At 35.7% G+C, this 25,751-nt stretch overlaps 2 protein-coding genes across 4 annotated transcripts; one reads left to right on the top strand and one right to left on the bottom strand.

Annotated features, from left to right (window-relative positions):
• Positions 1–3,125: 3,125 nt before the first annotated feature.
• Positions 3,126–8,291, top strand: LOC142629636 (uncharacterized). Of its 3 annotated transcripts, none has more exons than XM_075803658.1 (10): positions 3,126–3,627; positions 3,732–3,801; positions 4,610–4,734; positions 5,165–5,273; positions 5,365–5,428; positions 5,518–5,573; positions 6,003–6,110; positions 6,813–6,962; positions 7,461–7,631; positions 7,785–8,291. In XM_075803658.1, the coding sequence occupies exons 1-10, from the start codon at positions 3,335–3,337 to the stop codon at positions 8,016–8,018; spliced, it is 1,380 nt and encodes a 459-aa protein (XP_075659773.1). In that variant the 5' UTR covers positions 3,126–3,334; the 3' UTR covers positions 8,019–8,291. The 3 variants fall into 3 exon arrangements, with proteins under 3 accessions (XP_075659773.1, XP_075659772.1, XP_075659771.1); XM_075803657.1 differs by having other exon boundaries at positions 3,240–3,627; positions 3,732–3,805; positions 4,614–4,734; positions 6,003–6,137; XM_075803656.1 differs by having other exon boundaries at positions 3,241–3,627; positions 6,003–6,137.
• Positions 8,292–10,336: 2,045 nt separating this feature from the next.
• Positions 10,337–22,600, bottom strand: LOC142628091 (DNA repair RAD52-like protein 2, chloroplastic). Its single transcript, XM_075802061.1, has 4 exons — positions 22,058–22,600; positions 21,925–21,962; positions 21,359–21,450; positions 10,337–10,710 (listed from the first exon to the last, which is right to left on the bottom strand). The coding sequence occupies exons 1-4, from the start codon at positions 22,435–22,437 to the stop codon at positions 10,573–10,575; spliced, it is 648 nt and encodes a 215-aa protein (XP_075658176.1). The 5' UTR covers positions 22,438–22,600; the 3' UTR covers positions 10,337–10,572.
• Positions 22,601–25,751: the final 3,151 nt, after the last annotated feature.

Raw genomic sequence — 25,751 nt, 5'->3', positions numbered from 1 at the left:
AGGTAAGAGAGGGTATGGTCTGACGATGAAGAGAAGGGGGAAGTCTATTCTGGGATTCCCGCTTAAGCTCTTTTGGGAAAAATGTCCTACTAGGATGACATACCACCCAAAAAAAGGAAAGATGAGCTGGAATCTCTAGGTGCATGGCATATACGTTAGTAAGAGAGAATGTCCAACCTTTATCCGGATGGGAATGCCACGGAGAGTAGAAAAACAAAACAAAACTCTTTTGTCTGGGAATGGAACGTGGCACGGCCATCACAAGATAGTGGTGATGGCTAGGAAGCTGACAGACCAGTGGGTGGCTTGGGAAGGATACCCATACTAGGCCAAAAGTAATTGAGGGGTAAAACAATAAAACTCATCACGGCAGGCAGTAGAAAAAGGCCTTAGTTGTGCACAGTGAACAACAGAGTAGGAGGAAGTGAGTAAAAAACCAAGAAGCGTAGGAAGAACAACGAAAGAAAGACAAAGAACAAGTGAGAAAAAATAGTAAGAAAGAAAATAGAGAAAAACAAAGGGGATATGGAGAAAAGTGAGGAAACGAGAGTGTGATAGGGGCATGTACCAATAGGCTACTATCTTCTCTCCCTTTCAATAGCCTACTCTCTAGCAAGATTAAAAGGTTTCGAGGATAAACAATTTAGGTCCATTCTTTCAAAGTAGGCAATTTCCATGGCAGGATTCCCCTATGAGATTGCCCATATTGAAGAGTAGTTCCATTTGGGATTTAAATCCCCTAAGGAAACAAGCACGACAGATTAACCTCTCCTTTTCTTTTAATTGATCAAGCACTAACATTGCTCTTTCTTCTTTTATTACTACCGTACTCATATCATTATGCCTTTCCTTACTGAGAAAATGGTTTAATCATTTTTAGCAGCAAATATATTCTTCTTGTTTTATTATATTATACCCTCCTGCTATAACCTTTTTGTGAAAGCATCTTTTGTCGTGGGCATGTGACCAAGATCACAGCAAAAAGGGGCTCTAGCTTGCGCACAAGCTGGCTTAAAGTGAGTTTCAATCAAGACAGTCCCGACTCTCCTACCCCAGCATTATTGGGCTACAACGCAACAAGAAGCAGTCCAACCCAGAAGTACAGAAAAGCCCACCATAGTAATTATTCTCATGGTTTCCTTTTTTCTTTTCTTTTTTGGAAAAATACCATTTTGATAGTAGTCAATTTGTAAGGATCAAATTGGCTACTGATGATATACAGAAAATCAATAAGTTGAATGCTTCGAGCTTCAATGGGCTAGTAATTACTTGGAAGACCTGAAAGAAAGAAGCACAAGATCAAAGGTGACCAGGGTGAACTGGCCAAGAACCCTCCGATGCTTAAGTTAGTTTTTCTCTCTAGAACTCAAGAATTCCAACTTTAGGGGTGGTGGAAACTTACCTTCATTTGATATAGATGAGTCTTTTTATAGCGAGCTTTGGAGTGATTACTTGTTTAGTAACTTCCTCAACGTGGATAGAAGTTAGAAGGTTCAGACTTAATTTCTACAATTGCTACAGAAGTTAGTTAGTTCAGTCCTATTTTCTACAACTGTTATAGAAGTTAGAAGGTTTAGACTTATCTTCTACAATTGCTATTAGAAGTTAAGAACTTAGTAAGAAGTTAGAGCGATGAATAAGGATTTTGCTCATACTTCATAATAGTAGAACGTGGTCTGGATTATAAGCTTTTGGATATAAATTTATCCTGAAAATTTTCTAAGTGTTAGGAGGTCGTCAAGGTGTTTTGATATTGGACGACATTCTTACTCTTGGACGACCATCTTACCTTTGGATGACCTTCTTAGATTGGGACTACCCTTTTGGACTTGGACGACCCTCTGGACGAATTGGAGATGGTTCAATTTTTGGTCCACCATCATCAACTAGTAAAATGTAGAATATAGAAACCAAAATGATATCTTGACCCTTTTTTTTAATGACATCTTGCATCTTTATTCACTCAAAAAAAAAAAAAACCCCTCATTACACAAATCTTCAATTTTTTTAATGCTAAATACTTGCAAGTTGTAAATTGTAAATTGCTGTAATTAATTACTATCTTCCTAAATAGATACTAGAATAGTAAAAAAGGATGGGTCTTGTGGCCATAATTGTCAGAATCATACGATACGTGATAAGTATCGTACAATACAAATCGTATCATGTATAAAAAGTTTTGTGTCGTAAGGGCGTACCATAAGTGTTCATAAATTGTACGATACAATATGTGTATCATACAAATCATATCGTATGTATCGTACGATATATAAACAAATACTTTAAAATAAATTTTTTTTTTGGGGTTAAAATTTGTACTTTTTTTTAATCTAACAAGTTGTTAGACTTGTTTTTAACACAAAATTATTACATTACTTAATTTAGCATAAAAAATAACATGTCCATAAGTTTTTTTTTTTTTCTCTTTCTCCTACAAAATTTGGACTATGCACTTACACTTCACTTTCATATATACAAATTTCAATTCTATATTATGAATAAGGTATTAACTCTCAATATAATTTTTTTTTTGTCATTATTGTTATAAGTCTAAGAAATCAACTAAAAAGCCAAGAAGACTTTTTTTAAATGATTAAAATAAAAGAACATAGTAAATGTTGATAATGTTGATAATGATGAAGAAAATTTCAATAAAAGAAAAAGTTTGTAAAATGATAAACATGATAATAACACTTACTTAGATGAAGTTGATTAATCAATACGATGAATATGTTGAAAAAAATTATTATTTTGAGTAATTTGTAATATATTATTACTTTTGAGTTTAATAAATTTAAATGGGTATATTATAAACGCATGCTAGTTTGATTTATTTAGTTAATTTGTTATAAATTATTACATAAGTGATGAATAAATTAATCATTAGTTGAATATATTCAAAATTGATTAAGAATATACATTTTATTAAATGTTTATATTATGTATCTTACAATACACGATGTTATACGATACATGGTAAAAAAAAGGGAAAAAAAAATCTTACTATGCTATTAATTTGTCAACTATGCTTTTGGCACGCAACAAAAAGTTGTGGTCCAGCTCGCAATTCCTTGTCCACAGTTTCTTTTAATACTCCTATACTCTATACTCTATACTCTATACTCTATCGACAGTTGATAAGAATTGGGGGAAAGACTTGGGCGCAAAGGGTGTTAGTTACTTTACTTGTCTTGTTATTGTACAGAACAGATACATACCGATAGATTTTATTTATTTATATATATGATTTGGGGAAGAGAGAGAGAGCGATTGGCTTTTCAATTTGAACTTTGGTTTGTTTTTTGTCAGCTCTTTTCTTTCTGGGTGTTTTGGGATGGCCTCTTGTCTAGGAGTAGGAGTAGGGACCCCGCATCCGCATCTCCACCTTCTTGAGCCTATTGTTAAAAACCCAAAAACAACAACAAGTACCTGTACTAACCTCAGCTTCTCCAACAACCGTCGTCGCACTTTTCAACTGCTCGTTAATCGTTGCAGAAGACCAACCAGAATCTATTACAACTCTGATGATAAACAACAACCACTACCACCACCACCACCAACTCCACCACCACCACCACCACCACCACAACAACCAACTGGAATTCAACTTTACTCAGATATTGAGAGGTGGGTTATACCTTTTTTTCTCTTTCTGTTTTGCTATACGCAGTTCGAAACTATAAGCTTATTAGCTTTTCTTTTCTTTTCTTTTCTTTTGTGTATATTTGCAGATTACTTACGGAGACTGTAAGGCAATCACAAGCTGGTTGGAGCGGTTTTGGAGATTGGAGTGAAGTCGAGGTATGTTTGTGTGTGTGTGTTTTGTCTCTTTTTTAATTTTTTTTGCCCAAGGTTTATAAGGATTCTAATTCGATTCATGTGTCGCGAAGGGTCAACGGGCTTACTTTTCATGTTAGCATTAGTGAATAGTGATGCTTTGCTGAATTTTTTTTTTCCTCTGCAGACATTATTATTAGGTACTCCCACTCCCAGTGTCATGATACTCTACATCAATAATGCGAGCCACCCAATACAAGAATTAACTTTTTTCGTGATTACAGTTTTGAGCTTATGTCATATCAGTTGTCTAATTATGCATCTATTTCTTAGAGGCAGATCCAAATCCATGCATCACTATTGTTGCACCATCAAATGGAAAGGAATTTATGCAGGAACGTTTGGTCTGAGTCATATCCATATTTCATTGTGCTAAAGGATTTGGAAAATTTCCCATTAATACTATGCAATTCAAAAACAGATTATAACAAGATCCATTATTTCTATTCAAATTTTGTGCAATGTTTGCTTCAGCACGGGAACCATGCCATAATAGCTCTCTCTCTCTCAAAGGAGTTATCGCTCTATGATCAGTTGCGACCATGGCTTAATTGAGTTGGGTTGAGTTTAAAGAATTAATACATATTAAATATCATAGATTGAAAGGCTTTTTATATATCTTGTAGTAGTACAAACCCTACACCCAATTGTGTAGCATTTGTTTGATACCAGCTCAAATTGGCAGTCACATTTTTTTTTCTCTTTATATCTTTTTTTTTTGGAAAGATATTTTCTTTAGCATTGTTAAAGATTTGTCATTATATTATCTCAGGGAGCATGGGTTCTGAAACCAAGAAACTCAACACCCAAGTCAGTTGTACATTTTGTTGGTGGTATATTTGTTGGAGCTGCTCCTCAGCTTACCTACCGTATGTTCCTTGAGCGGCTTTCAGAAAAGTGAGTCACTTTTTTCAGACACTATTAAAAGATAATCAAACACTTTGGTTGTTAGTTATGCATTTTGATAGATGTGTGGTTCTTCTACATGCAGATATCTTTTTCAATTTTTGTTTTGTTTTATACACATTTCATTCCATATTCTCTAAATTCCATATTTTGTGAGATAAATTTTAATATTGTGCTGAAATCTCTCTCTTGGGCTACTAAGGTCTACTCATATTCTACCTTCTCTCTCTCTCTCTCTCTCTCTCTCTCTCTCTCTCTCTCTCTCTTATATTAAAGTTGGATTTAGCCCTTGGATGTTCTGTTCTACAGATTGAATGCTTTTTTAATTCTCTAGGCTATCCTTTGTGAGTGGAATCTTGTAGAGTTTTGTTAATGAATTTAAAAAAAAAAAAAATCATAAAACCTTTTCTTTGTGATGTAGGGGTATATTGGTGATTGCAACTCCATATGCTAGTGGATTTGATCACTTCTATATTGCAGATGAGGTCCAGTTCAAATTTGATAGGTGTTGTCGGTTTCTGCAAGAAACAGTGAGTTTTGGTTGCTATTTGCAGAACTAGGCATTTTTTGAATCATTGAAAATAAATAAATATATAAAAATAAAAATTCTTAATAATGCAGATACAAGATCTTCCTACTTTTGGCATTGGACATTCTTTGGGATCTGTCATCCACCTTTTGATTGGTATTACAAAAATCTTCCAATTTGCCTCTATGGTTGTAAATGATTTAGTTTCAGAAATTCATTAGATTGGCAACTTAATTGTTGATCAGGATCTAGATATGCTGTTCAAAGAAGTGGAAATGTGTTAATGGCATTCAACAACAAGGTATTTTGACCTACTTATCAAAAGGAAAAAAAAGGGTATTTTGACCTATGAATTTTGAAGTGATGCATGATAAGTGAGATGATTAAAGGTAAACTTCTCTCTTTGGGGTTTGGACCCAACCAAAAGTTCACACCTCACAAGTGAGGTAATGCGATGAGAGAGAAAACTTAAAAGGGTCAGCATATCCACACAAAATATGAGTACTTTTAGAAGTGACAGGTTGACACAATCTTCTCATTGCCTTCCTTTACTAATTTTCTTACATGGTTGGACATGGTTAAGATTAGATCCTATCCTTTTCTCTTATGTTTTTCATCTTCAATTCTCTTCCTTTGGTAGCAAACAAGTTGAACTCTACATATTCTAGTCTGCCTTTGAAAACAGATATAAATCATTTGAAATTGACAAATCTTTCTGTTGATATCGCAGGAGGCAAGCTTAGCTGTCCCTTTGTTCTCACCTGTTCTGGTACCAATGGCCCAAAGCATGGGACCGCTACTATCACAAATTGCATCATCACCAACAATACGCCTTGGGGTTAGTATCCAGTCCCAACATCATTTGGTAATTCATCTTTAGTATTCTTCTCAAATCATGGTTCTTACAACTCGTATTTCAATTCTATTATCAGCATCTCTTCAAATACTTAAAATACCAAAACATATCCATTCTTAATGAATGTAAGGAGGAAAATTTAAACATTATTACATTATTTTCAAGCACCATCCATACTGTTCTTCTCTTTCCTCCTAGTATTCTTCAGCTTTGTACAACTGGTAGCCCAACTTTCAAAGCTGCCCAATGGCATCTTTGTTTTTCCCTCAGTCTTAACTCAAATCTTCAGGTCTTTATAAAGTTTCTTATGTTTTGAAAATCTTCCTTTTAACTTAAGTATAAGATTCTGATCAACCATTGTTTTGAGGTGGCAGCATAAACGGTAAATGTTTTTGTCCATCATCCTGATTGGATCTATCTAGTCTACTTAAACTTTACAATGTATGCTCCTCATGAATATTTTGGCTTTTGCCTTAGGTACTTGTGCGCACATCTCTGTCTTGAGCGCATTTTTATGCATGTATTTTCTCTTAACAATTGTCTTTTGGCACTCCTAATAGCTTGTGAAAAAGATGTATAGTGATTTGCAGAATCACCAAGACATATTTCATTGTTTGGCATTAATGATTCCTAGATAGATGACTGATCTCTTTTTTTCTTTTCTTTTTTATGAAATACTTGCAGGCAGAGATGACTTTGAAGCAATTAGAAAACCTTAGCCCTCCCATTATGAAGCAAGTTCTTCCTCTAGTTGAGCAACTCCCTCCTTTGTACATGGACTTAGTTAAGGGAAGAGAAGATTTCGTTCCAAAACCTGAAGAAACAAGAAGACTTGTATGTTAAACTTTAAACCATTAGTATGTTTCAGCTGAATTTTAGTTTATGTATTCGTAGATGTCATTTCTGTTTCCTTTAGGATTATATAATTTTTTTCACAATTGGTTTACATTAGTTATATTATCAAAGAGTACTTGATTGCCAATCATTATCCACCTGAAGCTCTTCTAGGTCTTCAAGAACCTGAATACTTTTTTATCCTTATTAGATGGGTGGTAAAAAAAATTGTGATGGTGTACGTGACAACTGTTAGTGCTCCAATGGGTAGCATGGTATATGGTATCAATTATGATTTACGTATGGTGCTTGTGTCAGGGACACATTTCCTTTGGGTGGGCTGATCTCTTGGGAAAACTTGTTATGACACATTGCTATTTGTGGCATTTCAACTTAGTTTGGTGCAAAGGTTCCTGAGACTTTCTGCACTGAGTATTCTTTTTAGAAACTTCTATCTAGGTTTGTCAATCCATATACTGATTTTCTGTATTTCTTCAGATAAAGTCATACTATGGGATTTCCAGGAATCTTCTCATAAAGTTCAAGGATGATTCAATTGATGAAACCTCGACACTAGCACAGGTGCTTAGTTCAGAGTCTGCCATTAGTTCAATGCTGGACATGTCCATACGCTTGTTGCCTGGTGATCATGGGCTTCCTTTGCAACAGGTACATTTTTTTTACCAAATATTTAGTTGCAGTTCCATGCATGACTAGCCATATGGCTAGTCACTTGTGGAACAATTAACTTGCATATCCAGGGGTTTAGTCCATCTCTCAGTGAAAGACGTAAGCAACTTAAATTATGTGTTGATTTTGCAGGCTCTCCCAGACGTCCCGCCAGCAATGGCAAATGCAGTTAACCGTGGAAGCGAACTTTTGGCAAATTTGACTGTTGGGACTCCATGGGAGACAGTAGCCAAAGAAGTAGGCAACACATTAGGTGTAGACTCGAGGATCCTTCGTGCAAACATATCAAAGGACGTTGACTTGCTTGTTGATGCCATCACAGCTTGGATGGCTTCCAATTCAGGTCCAAAACTTTTGAGGCCATGATGACTGAACAAAACCAAGCAAAACGCAAAGTGACAAATATTTTTATACGCGTCAAGTTCAGGGAAACTGAGACAATGTTAGAGAAACGATGTAGATGTATAGCAACCATCTTGCTCATTTTTCCCTGTTAATGATTCGGTGGCACAAGGAGTGCCCAACTTTGTCTTATGATAAATGTAAATATGTACTCCACAAATCTGAAGTCACTGTACATGGATGCTAAGTTGTGACGAAAATAATTGTGTGAATAAGGGACTAGAATGTTTACTGTCACTGCTGTTGTGTACTATCTGGGGACGTATTAATGCTATATTTGGAAGTTTGGAGGGAGAGGAGAGTAGCGAGGAATGGTTATCCCTCACCTTATTTGGATGGTTTTAAAATTAAGTAAGGGAGAGGGAAATAAGTAGGGGTTGTTTGGATTTGGGTGTTTTCATTCCTCATCACTGAGTTTGCATCGCCCATCACTCAAAACTAGTGGGTCTCATGGAGCAAACGCTTGTTGGAATTTGTTCTGAGTTTTTGTTTTCATCAATCAATTCTCATCAAATTGAGTGATGAGTTATAGAAACTGGAAACAAATTTGAGGTGTTTTGAGTTATGGAAACAAAGTAACGGTGGCATGATTGTAAATTTTGACACACTATGGACCCCACAGTCAGCGTGTTGTCCCATCACCCATGTAAAATCACCAACAACTTTATTTCCAAAGCCTCAAACCACATACACTTCTTCACTTCATTACCCATCCACTGTCTCTTCATCTCTTCAAGCTCCACGAATTGGAATCCATACCCACCACTCCCTCCCACTTCGGTCTAGCACTCCGGCGGCTTGAGAAGACGTCAATAGCTATAGCTAGCTGATCTGTAGCCTAAGTAAGAGAGAGCCACTTCCCTCGTCATTGCCGCTCTCCTTCATCCGACAGTGGGCAAGCTGAACGGCGATCAAGCAAGAGCACGGGTCAAGTACAACAGGCGGTGAACACGAACTATGGTCTCCCAATATACCCAATGTCCTTAATAAACTTCGAAATCAAAATGAACAAGAGTAGAACTCAGGAAACAAAAAAGTACTTAAACATGTAAGTGGGACCCACATAAAGGTGAGTATTTTGAGTTATGAGAATGATAAAACTAGTGCGAAACATGCCAAAGATGTAACTTGGGAATTTTTAAGTGATAAGGGATGAGTGATGGTTTTTGAGTGATGAGTGAGAGTGTTTCCACCATCCAAATAGCTCCTTAGCTTTTTCATAGTTTGTAATTTTGTTAATATGATAAGAGTAAATTTGATAATTCATTTGATCAAATATTTCTATGTTATACTCTCCTTCCAAATCTCTCTAATTTGGGAAAATTAAAAATGAGGGGTTAAAAATAATTAAAACCCGTTCAAATCTCTCCCTCTCTTAAAAAAATCCAAACATGGTAATTTAACTTATTCTCCCTCCCAATGCTTTACTCCCCTCTCCTCCTTTAAAATAAATATATAATGTTTGGAATATTGGACCAAAATAACTTATCAACAACAAAATTATTAAACCTACCCAAATCTATTGTGCATCAAACTCACCATTTTAGTATTCACAAATGAACAGTACCTCGATAACTCTATTAAATTACTAATCATTAACAAATTCTTAAGAAACAATTTTTTATTCTCTCTCTCTCTCTCAACAGATGAAGGTTGCCACGAACGATCTAGTTTGCCAGATCTGCCCTTCTGCAACTCGCATACCCGTGGTGCAGCCGTGCAGGACATTTTGCCTTGAAGGACCAAATCTGCTCTGTCATGAGCGGTGCTCAATGCTCAACACTCTTGGTCTGAAACCCAACCTCAAGTCTGTCGGGTTTTGATGGTGGATCGGTGAAACTACCTAGTTGTTGGGTTTGTTTTGGGTATTTATGATTTCTAGTGATGTGGGTGATTTGAGAGATTTGAAATTGGAGAAGGAATGGTGAAAAATAAATAATGTTTGTGGAGAGAGAAAATAATATTTAAATAGATTTATAGAATAATGATAGAGTATTGAGATTGACATTGTTGTACGTAAATAATAGATTAGCTAAACTTAATGAGAATTTTTTTGGACTAAAAATGCGTTGAGTCTTATGTGAATGTTAGAATTCAAGAAAATATTACCTTTTTTTTTTTTTTTTTTTCATTTCCAGTTTTTATGCATTATTCTTTCAGGCGTCTAAAAATTAGGACTCCGAATAGATCCATGTGGTAGTCAGTAGTCACCAAATGTTCGGTTTACTAATAAGTAGTGGCATCATTCTCCCTAAACAAAAATGTGAAATAAACATTCTAAATTTCTGGAAAATGTCTTATTTATAAGCAATTTAAAAACTCACTTAACCAAACAAAATATCTTAAAGGCTTGGTTCTCTCCACGATCCAAACTGGATAATCTGTGAATTCTAGATGACCACTTCACATCTATTAAATATATGTACATCAACCAGCAGGGCTGACAGAAAGTACTATCACGTTCTCAACAAATGAAATAACATAATTGAAATGTCAACCTCCTTGCCATCTGTAACATCTATTCTTTGTGATAGAGATACAAGCCAAGGCCAAACCGGGCACACGCTCTGCAGAATGCTATTTCCTCTGCTTCAGCAACTGGATCCACAATGTGACCATCACCAGGCGATATTGTCCCAGTTGATTCACGGTAAGCCTGTATGCCAGACAAAATATTCATAATTAATAATTCATAATAGAGTGACTAAATTTTACACTAGTCATTAACTTACTGCTACCCTCCTCATTAGAAAAATAATGAAACACATGACTTTAGTTAATGCAAGCATTAGGCAATGACATAATGCACAACTTAAGAAACCAGCGCACTGAGTTTTTTTCTTTGACACTATCTTGCCAATGTCACTAGTATAATTCTGAAACAATGAACCCACAGAGATGCATCATTAGATTATTGACCTTTTTCCAGTCAAGATTACTACCTAGAACTAAGAGTTCTCAGGCAAGGTTCATCACATATGTATATTATGTCTCAGTGATACTAAAAGTGACTCTAGAAATGGTGTTTGCCATCAATATTCATCCAACAGCACCAAATATTCAGCTCAAAGCAAACAGTAGGTATTTCATCATGAGATATGACTTCAATCCAATGGAAATATGTCTATGAAGAACATCCATTGCTAACATTAAAAAGAATTCATCATTCCCTGTTTTAATTTAAATACTTATCTGCAGGAACGCATATAATTCAGACACCCCATATAAAAACCGTAACCCAGCTCTGCTCCTTAATTGTCATTTAATATGAATGAAGGCTTCGAAGTAAACCTACTTAAATCCCAATAAATATCCTGCCTTACCCCTAAAATAGAGACCTACAGCTCCAAAACGAACTGGGGAATCTAATCTTTTTTTGAAAGATAATTACAATATACTGCTTACCCCGCAGCTCGAACCCTTTCTCCCCAATCCGCTAAGCACTCTGTGCATAGGGAGGTGTCAATTTAGCTACAAGGCCTTTGGCGGAGAATCTAATCTATATATATATATATAAAAGCAGAGAACTCATTTGAAAGTGCATGAGCTCTTACCATGTGGCGCTCTAATATTGCATTTAACCTCTTCTCATTAAGTTGTTAATACTGTTACCCAAAAAATCATGTTAACTTCTTTTTAATATTATCTAAAATATGGGCTGTTGTTAAAAATTAAACCAAACCTTATGAAAAACCCAAGCCCACTTATTCTCTTCTATATTATGACCTAAGCATGATCCTTTCCCATGTGTAGATGAAAGCCCAGACCCTAACCAATTTACAAACTCTCTTTCTCCTCCCTCATGTGTAGATGAAACTTGCAAACTAAGACCCTAACTCATTTAAAAGCGCTCTTTCTCCGTATTAGCTTCCCTTCATACTACACACACTCTTCAACTTCTTTACAAACAATGGTTTGTAGTTCAGATTCAATAATCCTATCTAACCAAATCGACGTTCATACTCATTTTTCAAGTCTTAATTCAGCCCGTCTATGTAAAGCAAAGTAACATAGCTCTTCTTCCATTGTTTTTCCATGGAAATGTATTTGGAAGGATAAGGCACCCCGGCGTGCTTCTTTCTTTGTTTGGCCACATGGGATAGGATCCTCATGGGCAATAACTTGCTGCTTAGAGGCTTTGATTTTGTTGACTAGTGCATTATGTGTCGTTGCTGTGGTGAGAGAGTGGATCATTTGTTGTTACATTGTGGAAAGGCTTATCGGCAATGGTGCTTTGTCTTTCAGATTTTTGGGATTTCATGGGTTCCCTCATGTACGGTGTCAGATTTTCTATTTAGTTGGTGGAATTGGTTGAAGAAGCATTCATCTTACATTTGGAACTTAGTTCCGTTGTATTTGATGTGGTGTATTTGGAAGGAACGCAATCGGCGAACGTTTGAGGATTTGGATAGATCCGAGGACCAAATGTTGGCTCTCTTTTCTGGTTCCCTATTTGATTGGGCTAGGCTTGGAGACTCGCATCTATTGACTCTCTTCCTCTATTCCTTAGCTCTCTTTCTTTGTAATTAATGTCTTTTTATGTTTTTTGCTTTTCCATCTTTTTTGTACTTTTGATATGCTGGTGCTAATTTGCATCTAACATTTTTTTTGAATATACTTTTTTCTTACCTATCAAAAAAAACACAATCCCACCACTCTATTTTCTCTTCCTCTTCCAAAACTTCTCTCTCTCTCTCTCTCTCTCATATTTTGAGAGCTATATTAGGATTCCCCAAATTGAAGATAATATTCAATGATTCAATCTTACCAATAGGCTACACATTGAAAGGATTGTCTACTAAGATAACGAGTGCTTCTCTTGCTATGTTATAGAAGTAATTTTTAGGTACTTCTAGAGCACGGTGAATAGTGCTCCCTTATCTCGCATTTATGGTAGAGTCCACTCATTAAATTCATGGTGCGGTCCATCATAAATGTAAGAGAAGGGAGCACCATTTTGCTATGCTCTAGGAGTACCTAAGAATTTTCCGTGTTAACAGAAAATGTCAAATGCTATGTGACATGGCACGGTCACCAATAGTTATATTGCATTCAACTATATTCATATTAAATTTTGAGTCGTCTGTGATGCTATGGTAGTAGGTATGAAAACCAATTTGTTAACAACTTTTGATATGCTCCTACAACTGATTAAGAAATTCACTAAAATTTGGATCAAACTGCTTGTGTACCTTCAAATTGCAGGTTTTTATTTATCTTTACACAAATGCATGAAAGTGGTAGGTCCATCATAAGCATAAAGATGATCATAAGTTCAGATCATATTGACAAACAATTGAGATACTGCGGTAATAGATTCTAATAGCATTTGTCCTTTTAGTAGATTCTAATAGCATTTGTCCTTTCTGAAAATCTAAACAATTTATAGGATTCTAGCCACAAATATTTGGCATAAAATCTATGATGCAAAAATAATTTTGGTATCCCAAAATAGAAACTAGAGAGGACTACAAAAACTTTTAGTTAGATACACCAATTTTTTTTTTAAGTCTTCCTGTAATATTTATTGTTTCACTTTGAGACCAATATAATTTAGTTATACTTTCTATGCAAAGCTCAAGACCAACATACTTTTAGGCAAAGTTTTCCCATGCGTCGCACAGGTTTCCGACTAGTTTTTAATAAAAGTAAACAAAGGAGAAGATAATAAATAAATAAAACCCCTTGAAACATGGACAAGGAGTTTAAAGAGAAACTTTTAAATAAACTGAATTGGCATGATAAATGGTAGTCAAGGGTTATGTCTACGGATGAAAAAGAATATAGAAAATGAGCAGAGTGATAGCTTCAGAAAATATTCTATTCTTGGTCTTTAATCAAGACTAAATAGGGTTATGATGGTCATTAAGCTAGTTTCAATGGTCTTCTAATAAGAATGTTTAGATGGATAAGTGAAAATACAAGGAAATATAAAATTAGAAATGAAAAAATTCACTTAAAGATAGGGGTGGCTCCTATTGATGAAAAGATGAGAAGATTTGGGTGAATAGCTTGAGACAGTTCGGCTATATTTGAAGGAAAGCGACTGATGGACCAGTGGAAAAGAACGAGTTGTTTCAAGGTAGGGGAAAACAAAAAACTAATATCAATAGAAGTAATAAAAAAAATGACACATCTATTAAGGACCATTAAGGAAGTAGCAAAGAGTATGACTTCAGATAGAATAGAATGGCTACTACAAATATGATAGAATTGCATAAAAGATTTCATATGCAGATCCTGACTAAAATGTTGAGAATCCATACCCAACCCCAAAAATTCCAATCCAATGGGCTTCCAACAGACAAATAAATTTGAAAAAAAGAATTAAAGAGAATCCTAAAATTTTGGAAAAATCATAAACTAATAATCTGGTTCTTGAAACTTAGGGTGAGTTTGATTTTGGTCCCTTAAAAGGTTCGATTTTAGTCTCTCAAATTTTAAAAGGTCAGTCAATTTTCCATTCTTTATTTATTTAATGGGTAACAACATGTCGATGCAGCGTTTTTTTAATTGAGGTGGCATTCTTTAGATTACATGGCACTATTAACCATTGTTTCTCTCTTCTTCCTCCACCCCGCCCCCCCCCCCCCCCCCTCTCTTTGTTACTTTCATCTCCAGACACCACAATGGACTTTCCCACACTTTCCCGTCCATATTAAACCCCCAAGCCCCAACTTTCCTCCCTCCAAACTCTTCCTCTCCCCTCTTAATTTTCACACCACAAAACATGGCCTTAGTTTCCTGGTTTGTAAAGTAGGAACACTAACATCAAAGACCAACTGCAAAAGCAAGAAATTCGAATGCTAAAATAGGTGGAAGATTGGCAAAAGAATCAAAGAAATGGAAATTTATACAAAAGAGTTATAGACCATAGTTAGAAAATAATTGGTGCTAATTATCAGTATCAAGCAGGCGATGCCCAACCAAGAAAAGGGTAATAAGGAAGAAAAACCATTACTCCAGGGGATCAAAAAGTCCTACACAAGCACAGCCACAAGTCCTAGATAGATTTCCCCAAATTGGTATTAGAGTGAAAATCCTAAGATAATAATCTTGCTGAAATTTATTATTCTAGTCCAGAATGGTGACTATCATGGAACTATTTTTGATGTTCAAAGCCTTTTTCTCAAGATTTTAAAGGAAAAAATAGAACTTTTGCAAAAAGTGAATGAAAGGGTGTATTCAGTGGAAGCAAAGCCAGAAGAATTGTCATCTATACAAGAAACTTTAGATAAATTATCAGCTGCAATTTTAGAAAAAGAAAATCTTTCTAGAACAAAGACTGATCAAGAATATAGATATTCTAATCTAGACCTAAGTTTATCCATCACGTCCATGTTGGCAAATATTGCATTCATTACCCTTTTAGGACCTCACGGATTTAGCACTAATAATTCATTGGCACAGCAGCCTCAATCGGGTATGGGTTCATTGCATCAAGGTGTCACATTGAAGATAGAAGCTCAGCCTTACAATTCACCATTAATTCAATTTCAAGGACAACCAAAGGAATGCACAAGGGCAATGGAGGCCTCAAAGAAACAAGATGAGCATAAAGCTAATCATGGAAAAGTCAAGACCAACGAAGACAGCAATGTTACAACAATTAGTCAATTCAAGGAGGGGTGGTTGGTGTTCTAGCTCAATCTCTAGTCCCTATGGGGTCAGTTTGTGGAATATATTAGACGGGGGTGACCCTCTTTGTCTACGTTTATCTTGTATGAAATTGGAGACGAATCAAAGGTGCAGTTCTGGCTAGACTGGTGGTGTGGAACGACTATTCTTGCTGAATGCTATCCCAAATCATTTAGGATTTGTCGAAACAAAGAGGCAATTGTGGCTGATCTAATGAAGTACACCAATGGAGTCCTTCATTGGGATATACATTTCTTTAGGGACGTGCATGATTGGGAATTAGAAGCTTTTTGGAGTTTCATGGATGCCATTTATGGCACTCTTGTAAGGAGGATTGGGGAGTATAAGAGGTGCTAGCAACCTAATAAGAGTAAGGGGATTATGGTTAGTGCATATTACCATCTTCTTGCTGGTCATAGTGATCAATTTTTCCCTTGGAAGCGCATTTGGAAGGAGAAGATTCCTTCTAGAGTGGCTTTCTTTGCATGGACTGCTGCCTTGGGAAAAAGTCTGACAATTGACAGTTTAAGGAAAAGAAAGGTATGCATTTTGGATTGGTGCGGTATGTGCAAGTGTAATAATGAAATTGTTGACCATCTCTTCCTTCATTGTCTGATTGCTATGGGTCTGTGGGCTATGGTTTTTGGTTTATTTGGAGTATGTTAGGTTATGCCAAAGTCTGTTGTTGAGCTTCTTGCTTGCTGGCAAGGTCAATTTGGTCGTCATCGTAACGGATATATATGGATCGTTGCTCATTGTTTGATGTGGTGTCATTGGGGTGATCAATGATTTTAATGGTGATAAGGCACCTCGCCCGGATGGCTTTTCCATGGCATTCTTCCAGTCTTGCTGGGGTGTTTTGAAAACAGAAATTATGGTTGTATTTCACAATTTTCATACTCAGGCGGTGTTTGAGAAGAGTCTTAATGCTTCGTTCCTTACCCTTATTCCCAAGAAAGTGGATATGGTGGAGGTCAAGGACTTTCGGCCTATTAGCTTAGTTGGTGGGATCTATAAGATTATTTCTAAGGTGTTGGCTAATCGGCTCCGTAGGGTGGCGCATGGGCTTATTTCAGATTCACAAAATGCTTTTGTGAAGGGTAGACAGATTTTGGATTCTGTATTTATTGCTTCTAAATGTATTGATAGTAGATTGAAGTCAGGAGTTCCAGGTGTGTTGTGTAAATTGGATGTGGAGAAGGCGTACAATCATGTGAGTTGGGATTTTTTAATGTATATGCTTCAGCGTTGTGGTTTCTCAGAGAAATGGAGAAAATGGATAAGGTATTGTATTTCAACCGTAAAGTTTTCCATTCTGATCAATGGTAGCCCATCTGATTTCTTTGGAAGTTCTAGGGGGCTTCGGTAAGGGGATCCATTATCTCCTTTGTTGTTTGATATTGTGATGGAGGCCTTAAGTCGTATGTTGGATGTGGCTGCCTCCGCTGGGCATTTCTCAGGCTTTTTTGTGGGTAGTACGGCTAGTCCATCAGTAATGGTGTCTAACCTTTTATTTGCAGATGACATGCTCAGATTGCTAATTTGAGGGCGATTCTTGCTAGATTTGAGGAGGTATCAAGGCTTCGTATTAATTTGGAGAAATCTGAGTTGGTACCTGTTGGTGGGGTGCACAATTTGGAGGCTTTGGTTGATCTGTTGGGGTGTGGGCAGTCTTCTCTGCCATTGAAATATTTGGGCCTTCCATTAGGTGCAAAGTTTAAGGATTTATCTGTTTGGAATCCTATCCTAGAGAGAATGGAGAGGAGGTTAGCAGGTTGGAAGAGATTGTATTTGTCTAAAGGGGGTAAGGTGACACTCATTAAAAGCTCACTCTCGTCTTTACCTGCATACTTTCTTTCCCTTCTTCCTTTACCGGGTAAGGTGGCAAAGCGTATGGAAAAATTACAGAGAGATTTTCTATGGAATGGGATTGGTGGTGAATCTAAAATTCATTTAGTTAATTGGGCCAATGTCTGTAAGCCTTTGCAAGTAGGGGGGTTGGGTATAAGATGGTTGGAAAGCTTTAATTCTGCTTTGCTAGGAAAATGGTTATGGAGGTATGGGATGGAGACTGATGCTTTATGGAGGAGGGTTATAGAGGCAAAATATGGGAATATTTGGGGTGGTTGGTGTACAAAAAAGGTGACAAGTCCTTATGGAGTCAGCCTATGGAGATACATTAGAAGTGGCTGGATGAACTTCTCTAAACTCCTTGTATATGATGTGGGGGCTGGTACTAGAGTGAAATTTTGGAAGCATGTGGGATTGTACTTTCCAAGAGGCCTTTCCGGAGCTTTATAGTCTTAGTAGGTCTAAGGATTCCTCAGTGGTTGAAGCTATAGGTTGGTCTGCTGGGAGGTTTCACTGGAATGAGCAATTTCGTCGTCCGCCACAGAATTAGGAAGAAGAAGCCTTTCATCAGTTTATGGGGTTGGTCTATTCTTCGACAGTGCGGGGGTTTGGCCCAAATAAGGTTTGTTGGAAGCCTGCAAGAAATAGAGGTTTTGAGGTTGGAGGATATTATAGCACCTTCTATCCTCCTAATCTTGTTTCCTTCCCATGGAGAATGATATGGCACTTGAAGGTTCCTCCAAGGGTGGCTTTCTTTTTTTGGTCTGCTTCCTTAGGTAAGATCTTAACAACAGACAACCTTCGTAAAAGACATGTGATAGTGCTTGACTGGTGCTATATGTGTAAGAGTTGTGGGGAGTCGGTGGATCATCATCTACTTCATTGCTCCATAGCTTGGGAGTAGTGGTCTTTGGTTTTCTGCTTGTTTGGTATTAAATGGGTTATGCCTCATACTGTTCTTGAGTTGTTTGAGACTTGGCAAGGAAAGTTTGCGCGACATCGTCACATTGATGTTTGGAAATTAGTGCCTCATTATTTGATTTGGTGCATTTGGCGTGAAAAGAATGCTAGAAGCTTTGAGGGTTGTGAACGTTCTTTGTTAGAGATTAAGTCTTTTTTCTTGCACACTCTCTTTGAATGGACTGTGATCTTTTCTCATTTTTCTTGTTCTTCCCTTCCTATTTTTCTTGACCGTTGTACGTTTGTTTCCTAATTTGTGCCCCAATAATACATCCCCAATGTACTCGGTTTGGCACTTTTTTTTTATTAATAATATTTTTACGTTACTTATAAATAAAAAAAAGAACCTTATTGGATTGATTATTAGTGTGGAGAAACCAACCCTTTTCTTCTATTTTGGATTTACTTGATTTATGTAATGTTTGTATTTGATCTATACACCCCTATATACTCCCCGTGTAAATGGGTGTCCTTTTTTTGAATCAATAAATCTTTATTACTTATCAAAAAAAAAATCAAGAAGGATATTCTATTGAAAAAGTATGTTGAGAATAAGATTCTTTATCCGTAATTCTTCTAAAGGTGATTGAAGAGTTGGTACAGGTTTCAAGTTCAAGAGTTCTTACAATTCAACACATTAAAACTTGAGTCCAAGCTTTTTTTTTCTTTATTATTTTTTTTTTACCGGGGGTTGAATGATGCAATTACAAAAAATTAATTTGTTGCTACTTCAGAATTCTATTCATTCACGACTTATTTTATTAGGTTGGTGATGTAGGACAACCTAGGCATCCCACCTAGATTAATCCCACTATAGACCTTAGGCTTCACCGCCTAAGGTTGTTTGGATTCACCACCAAACAAAGTGCAAACTTTGCATGAATAATCACTGAATAATCATCTAAATAGTTTGATTACAAAATAAATCATCTGGAGCATTATATAGAGCTTCTAGGAATCTCAAGAGATATGAATAAACATCCTAAAACAAATCCTAATCGAACTCAAATACTAATCCAAATACTAAAACTAATCCTCATCTGAGGATATGAAATTCCATCCCTATCACAATTCAAACTAAATAAATAAAAACATTAAAATCTAAAATTATCCAATGAAAATCCAAAATAAAATATTAAGATAGTTTCTGGTTATGCTCCTGCATCAGTTAATGTGTGAAAAACAAAAGTCATATGGTTCTAAAGATCTAGTTATATGTGTTTTAGGTTAAAAACAATTCGCAATTTGGGTTTTTATTGTCAATTTATGGTTACTTCAGTGTTTAGGGCCAAAACAATAATTTCTACACCTCTTGCAAATTAAGGGTATTTTGATAATTTAGTTGTGTCTAGAATTTTCTAGGAGATCCTAACTATCTTAGGTTTATTTTCTTTGACTCAAAGTTATTATTTTGTTTACCTTATAGGTTTTTCATTTAGTAGTCTAATTAGGATTTGGTTTATTAGTTTTATTAGAAAAAAGTTAAGATTTAGTCTTCATAAGTGTGTCATTATACTCAAATAAGAGGCAAATGAGTAATAAAGATTTTTTTTTTTTATAAGTAACAAGTTTATTGATATCAAAAAGGAGAACACCCTCATTAGCAATAAGTATTATTGTGTTTTGAGTATTGATACACATTGGCTTTTGTGTATTCTTTTCCCCCCTTTCTCTTATCTGTTTTCTTCTTCTTCTTTTTCGTTGTGCAGCGTCTAAACACCATAAATTTCTCTCTTTTCCATCTTCCTTACAGCCCTAAATCAAACCCTTACTCTTAACTATTGCAAACCCTAAAACCTCACGTGGTTTCTCTACCAAATAGTATTAAATAACTCATTTAATCAACCTTTAATTCCTACACAGCTGCTACTATCTTCTCTTTGCAATTATCTTGTTTTGTTGCTGGAACTTCTTCTTAAATCCTTTGTAAACGCCAATTTGCTTGAAAGGTGAAATCTTTTGGCTAGTTGATATTAGATCTATACAAAATCAAATTTCTCCTTTCCTCATCAGATCTATACCATTTGATCCCTTAATTAGCCAAATAAAATGCAGTACAATGAATCCTTGGGAGGTTTACCATGATCCCAGTGATTCTTTTAGACCATCTATATTCCTATCTCAAATAGCTACAAGACCACCCAAAACTCTCTAACAAAGCATGGAAATATCTTTCCATTTGCACACACTAAAGACTCTTGATTTGGCTCATCTAGAGGACACTCACCTAAAATCCTAAAGAAAGCTCTGTTTTTTTTTTTTTTTTTTTTTTGACAAGTCAAATAGACACATTATACTTGCATTCGAACTTCCTTTGAACCAAGGGTCCAGAAGTTTCAATTCACAACCTCCTCAAAAAAAAATTTAGTTGATTAAAATTAATTAGAAGATAACTAAACTCTCTAATTTTTTTTATAACTCCCATGTACTTGGGCTCTGCCCATTTTTTTATAATATATTATTGATTTACTGAGAAAAGAGTCAAGGAAGAATGGAGGCAATTTAGCCAAGTATGTGCCTGATACTTACTGTTCTTTCTCAATACGCTCATTTTTTTAAGCCAGAAGTGAGAGTGACACATGAAATTACTCAGTTATGTCTTTCAAGCATACAAATGCATATACCTTCAGCAGCCACAACACTTAGTTTAATTATCAGGTCAAACCAAATAGCATAAACTTTAGATCAATTTTGAACATAGCTAAGCATGTGATGACTTCTAGGTCCTATTAAAAATGGTTAGCGATGTAAGTAATGTCATAAATGGAAACATTCCTAGTTTTGTCTGATAGTGGCCAAAGACAGAACACATAAATACTGGTAAAAATCACACTACAGATAACAAAAAGTCATACCTCTCCATCAGATCCACGTATGGTGACACGATAAACCACAGTCACACCTCCATTGTCAGAGAATATAACATCACGTATCTCTCCACACCATCCTGCCAAAAAGGTGTTAACAGCTAAAAAGATCTACAAGTATGTGCATCCAAAACCATAGTCTACAATATATAGTAGCATCATTTTTCTGATATAGAGAATGTGTACTACATAGGAGTTCATATTATTCATTCCTAAAAGGAAACTTGCAAGAAAATGAAAATTAACAGCACTCTAGCACGAAAATGATGCAACTAGCAAGAAATTCAGAAGGTTTTCAAACAAAGTACAAGAGCCTTGTAACTAACACTTCCGAGTGTTTTCAAGGAAGACGTGTCAAATCCCCCCTCTCCCCCATTGTAGCTATCGAATTATCAAACAATGTACAAGGAATAAAATATCAATATAGTGATTCACATCCAATAGTTGGGAATTGTTAAAAATTGAGGCACATAATAACTACTACCTATCAAAAAGATGAAAAATTGAAACATAGACATAGAAAGGAAAGGAAAGGAAAGAAGAAGTAGACAAACCAGGGGCGTAGAAGCTCAACATCCGATTTGCATGGTACCTATAAGCATGATCAAATCACCAAATTAAGCAACTTTAAGTAGTAGATCAAGAAATAAAGATATGGGTAATGAAAAAAAATAGATAAATATATACCAGGGGATGAAAGTGGCGAAGGAAGTGTGATCATCATCAGAGGATTTGATGATATTGTCAGGAATCCTCTTGTTGAGGTCTCTGAGGATCTCAACAAGAGGGCGAGTGATGCAAGATGAGTTTGTTGATGTAAATGATTTGTCAAGCGGAACCACATAATTCGAATTCGGCACTGCACCACCTCCACTTTTCTTGCTGCTGCTGCTGCTTTCATTGCTGCTGCTGCTGCTGCTATTGTTGTTGGTAGCACATAAAATTGGTGTTCTCCTCCTCTGACCTCCAATTCCAACAACTAAAGAATCATTGCATTTTGAGGTAAAAGACAGAGTTGCTGATTTGGTGAGGAAAGGATTGGTAGTAGTAATGCTTTGCACAGCCATTTTTGATTTTTAGATTTTGATTTTGATTTAGCCCCAAATATCAATCAAATATTTCTTCTTCTCTTCTCTTCTCTTCTCTTTTGAGTATAATAAATAAATAAATAAAAAAGTAAACGGGGATCGATCAGACTGATAGATGAATCTATAAATTTTTAGCCTAGTTGAAGTACAGTAAACTAAATTAAAAATTAAAAATAGCCAAGTAGGCAAATATTTACTTCTTACTTGTACTTAAAAATAAGAAAAATGATATGTTGACGGCATTTTTACAATATTTTTACAACAAATTTTAAGTGGCAGGATGTTACTGGTTGTTATTGTTGGGGCAAAAAAGTAATCTTAGTATTAAATTCAAATTTGAACCAATAATAACTAACCACCTATGATTTGTTGTAAAAATATTATAAAAATATTGTGAACATAACCCCTCTCTAAAAATAAATATATAAAATAAGGTAGGAGGCAAGGAAGAAAAATTGGAATTTGCAATTTTAAATATTAAATGATTGGAAATATATGGGTTGTTAAAAAAGAGGAACAAGACAACAGCAAAACTAGTTCGGCACACCGCACACCACACACCACACCTACTACTGCTACTACTACTGTTCCCTACTGCTTTAGTTTGTCTTGAACACCTGCCCCAACCAAACCCATGGAAATGGGATGGGACATATTACACATATACGGATACGGATATACCTATAAAATCGCCACCAATAAATAATAAAACACAAAATATCTAATAATAATTGTCATACACATTTTCTCACAATTATCTTAACAGACTACAATACCGCAATAAGTAATGAACAAAAAATAATTGGTATACATAATAGAGAAAAATACTAAAATGCTAAAAAATAAATAAAAAGGAGAAGGGCTTGTTTAGTGTGTATTTGACAAAAATTAAAAACTCAGTTTATTTTACTATTTAGCTTATTTTTCCTACTATTAATGGGACCAACTATACTTTTTTATACTATTCATGGGTCCTACTGTACTGTTTTAGCTAACTTTTACCTTTATCTACAGTAATTTCAGCAAAAAATTTTCAATTTCAACAAAATAAATAAATCCCAAACAGACCCTTAGTTTTTTTTTTTTAAATAGTATAAAAACAATTTTCAAATATAGTTTATTTTGTTGAAATTGAAAATTTTTTGAAGTTGAAAATAGTTTTCAAATAATAATTTTTGTGTTTGGTTTCCACTTTTAAGAACAATTTTCAAAATACTGAAAACAAAAAATAAATGTTTGGGAGACCATTACTTCTTTTTTTTTTTTTTTGAAAAAATTACACAAAGTAACGTGTAGAATTAATAGATTACTTTTGTTTGGGTCATTCAACTGTAGCCCTCTTTTTTTAGAGGGTACGGAACTCACGTAAGTCTTAATCGTTAGATTTACTTGTGTTGATGGCCATTTTTGTAAATCCATACCCAAAAGCCGATGAGGAAGAAAGCCCAATAAGTTGCAAGACGCAAAAACCCATACGGAGGAAAGCCCAATGAAAAGCAAGGCCCAAATGGCCCACCAAGAAGATCAAAGAGCAAGAGAGGTCCAAAGGAAGAAATGCAAGGGAAAGCGATTTGCCACAGCAATACAAATTTGCCGCATAATACAGTTTTTTGGCAAAATAGTTTCGGCAGATGAAGATAAATTGGGCCCAAGACCCTTTTGATCCAATCAACGTTATTTGGCCTACAAAGGCCTAAATCCTTTTGGATAAAGAAGATAGGGGTGAAAGCTAATATGAAGAAACATGATGAAAAGAAACAAAAAACAGTAGGAAGTGTCAGCAGTAGGAATCACGTGAAGGAAAGAAAAGTCAAACCAAAGAAAATGACAAATGTAGCAGGAACGCATGAAGAAATAAGACAAAAAACACGCAGTAGGACGAAACAGAGCTAATCTGCTACGGCAGAAACGGCGTGGGAACGAAAACAGAAGATAATAGAGTAAGCACAGAAGGGCCGGAGCACCACCAACTTGTACCCAGCCAATACAAGGGAGGTGGGCCCACAGTCAAAGAGATTGAGAGGGTGTGGTTTGGTGGTGGGGGGAAAAAGGGGTCTATATTTGGTTTCCTGCCATAACTTCTTTTAGGAGTATACCTTGCTAAGATGGTGTCTTACGCAAAAGAAGTAGTAGATGGTTAGGACCATTTGATGCATGCCATAGAGCTAGGTAGTAAGGTAGCCCAATCCTTACCCATTTAAACCTAGAGATAGAGGTATACAGCAAAAACAAACAAAATGGGATTTCGTCTTGAAATGAGTAATGGTGCAGCAAACAAATTGAGCAATGGCAATGGTCGGGACAACCAATGGGTCAGTGGGTTGTCTTGAATAGATGCCCACAACGAACCAAAAACAATTGGTGAAACCCTAAGGGTAAAAAGGAGAAATCCCATTGAATTTGCTTACTATAAAAAGGGGAGACCGGATAGAGGGAGGCAGTAAGCACAGGAGACCCAATAGGAAGGGGACCCAAGAGAGGAAGCACCTAAAGGAAAAGACCCAAGTGAGAAAAACAACTTACAACAAGAGAGTAGTAAGGAAACTAAGAGTAAAAAAGAACGAAGAGAAAAAAAGAAAGTGGTAATAAGAAGAGAGAAACGTGGCAAGAATAGGGGCATGCATTAATAGACCATCTTTTCCCTCCCTCTTAGCAAACTCATTCTTTGAAGTCTCCAAAAAAGTAATAGCTAATAGCCATTTAGGCCCATTCTCCAAAATGCATAACTTTGATGGCAAGAGCCTATAACAAGGTTATTCAAGTTGGGGTTTGGGTTCTTTCTTGGTTTACTTATTCTATGGGAAGACTCAATATTTGATTTTAATTGCAAATATATTTAATTTCACTCATTATAACTTATATCTGCTGTATTTAGTCAATCTGCGGTAGCACGTTTTTATCACGTCTGCCGCATCAGTTGTCCTGCTGTGGTATTTTTACTTGCTACACTAGTTATTCTGCTGTAGCATATTTTTTGTATTTACCGTGTTAGCTATTATACTAGCTAAACCTTTCCTGCCGAAGCTTTCTTTTTTATTTTTGTTATTACGTGTTTTACTTTTGACCCATTGTCTTGCCATAAATATTAATATACATATAACTTGTTTCTCATGTTCTGTAGAATATATTTTATAGATGTATAGGTGTATACGTATAAGTATATTTATGAATATGTGTATGTATATATTTGAGAATATGCTAACCCATGTAAGCTAACATTTGCTTGATTGGTATTTTCTTTGGGTTTTAGATTTGTTTATGTGTAGGAAGTAGAAAAGTATTCCTGCGGTAAA

This window comes from Castanea sativa, chromosome 3 (genome assembly GCF_040712315.1).
Source record: "Castanea sativa cultivar Marrone di Chiusa Pesio chromosome 3, ASM4071231v1".
Lineage (NCBI taxonomy): Eukaryota > Viridiplantae > Streptophyta > Magnoliopsida > Fagales > Fagaceae > Castanea > Castanea sativa.
The sequence above is the reverse complement of the archived record's forward strand: the minus strand, read 5'-3'. Positions and strand labels throughout refer to the sequence as shown.

Coding starts and splice junctions, on each gene's coding strand:
- LOC142629636 (XM_075803657.1), top strand. CDS start 3,335: ATGGCCTCTTGTCTAGGAGTAGGAGTAGGGACCCCGCATCCGCATCTC. Junction 5,274..5,364: donor GTCGGTTTCTGCAAGAAACA/GTGAGTTTTGGT, acceptor TTAATAATGCAG/ATACAAGATCTTCCTACTTT. Junction 7,632..7,784: donor ATGGGCTTCCTTTGCAACAG/GTACATTTTTTT, acceptor TTGATTTTGCAG/GCTCTCCCAGACGTCCCGCC.
- LOC142628091 (XM_075802061.1), bottom strand. CDS start 22,437: ATGGCTGTGCAAAGCATTACTACTACCAATCCTTTCCTCACCAAATCA. Junction 21,963..22,057: donor TTCGCCACTTTCATCCCCTG/GTATATATTTAT, acceptor TCATGCTTATAG/GTACCATGCAAATCGGATGT. Junction 10,711..21,358: donor TACGTGGATCTGATGGAGAG/GTATGACTTTTT, acceptor TCTGGCATACAG/GCTTACCGTGAATCAACTGG.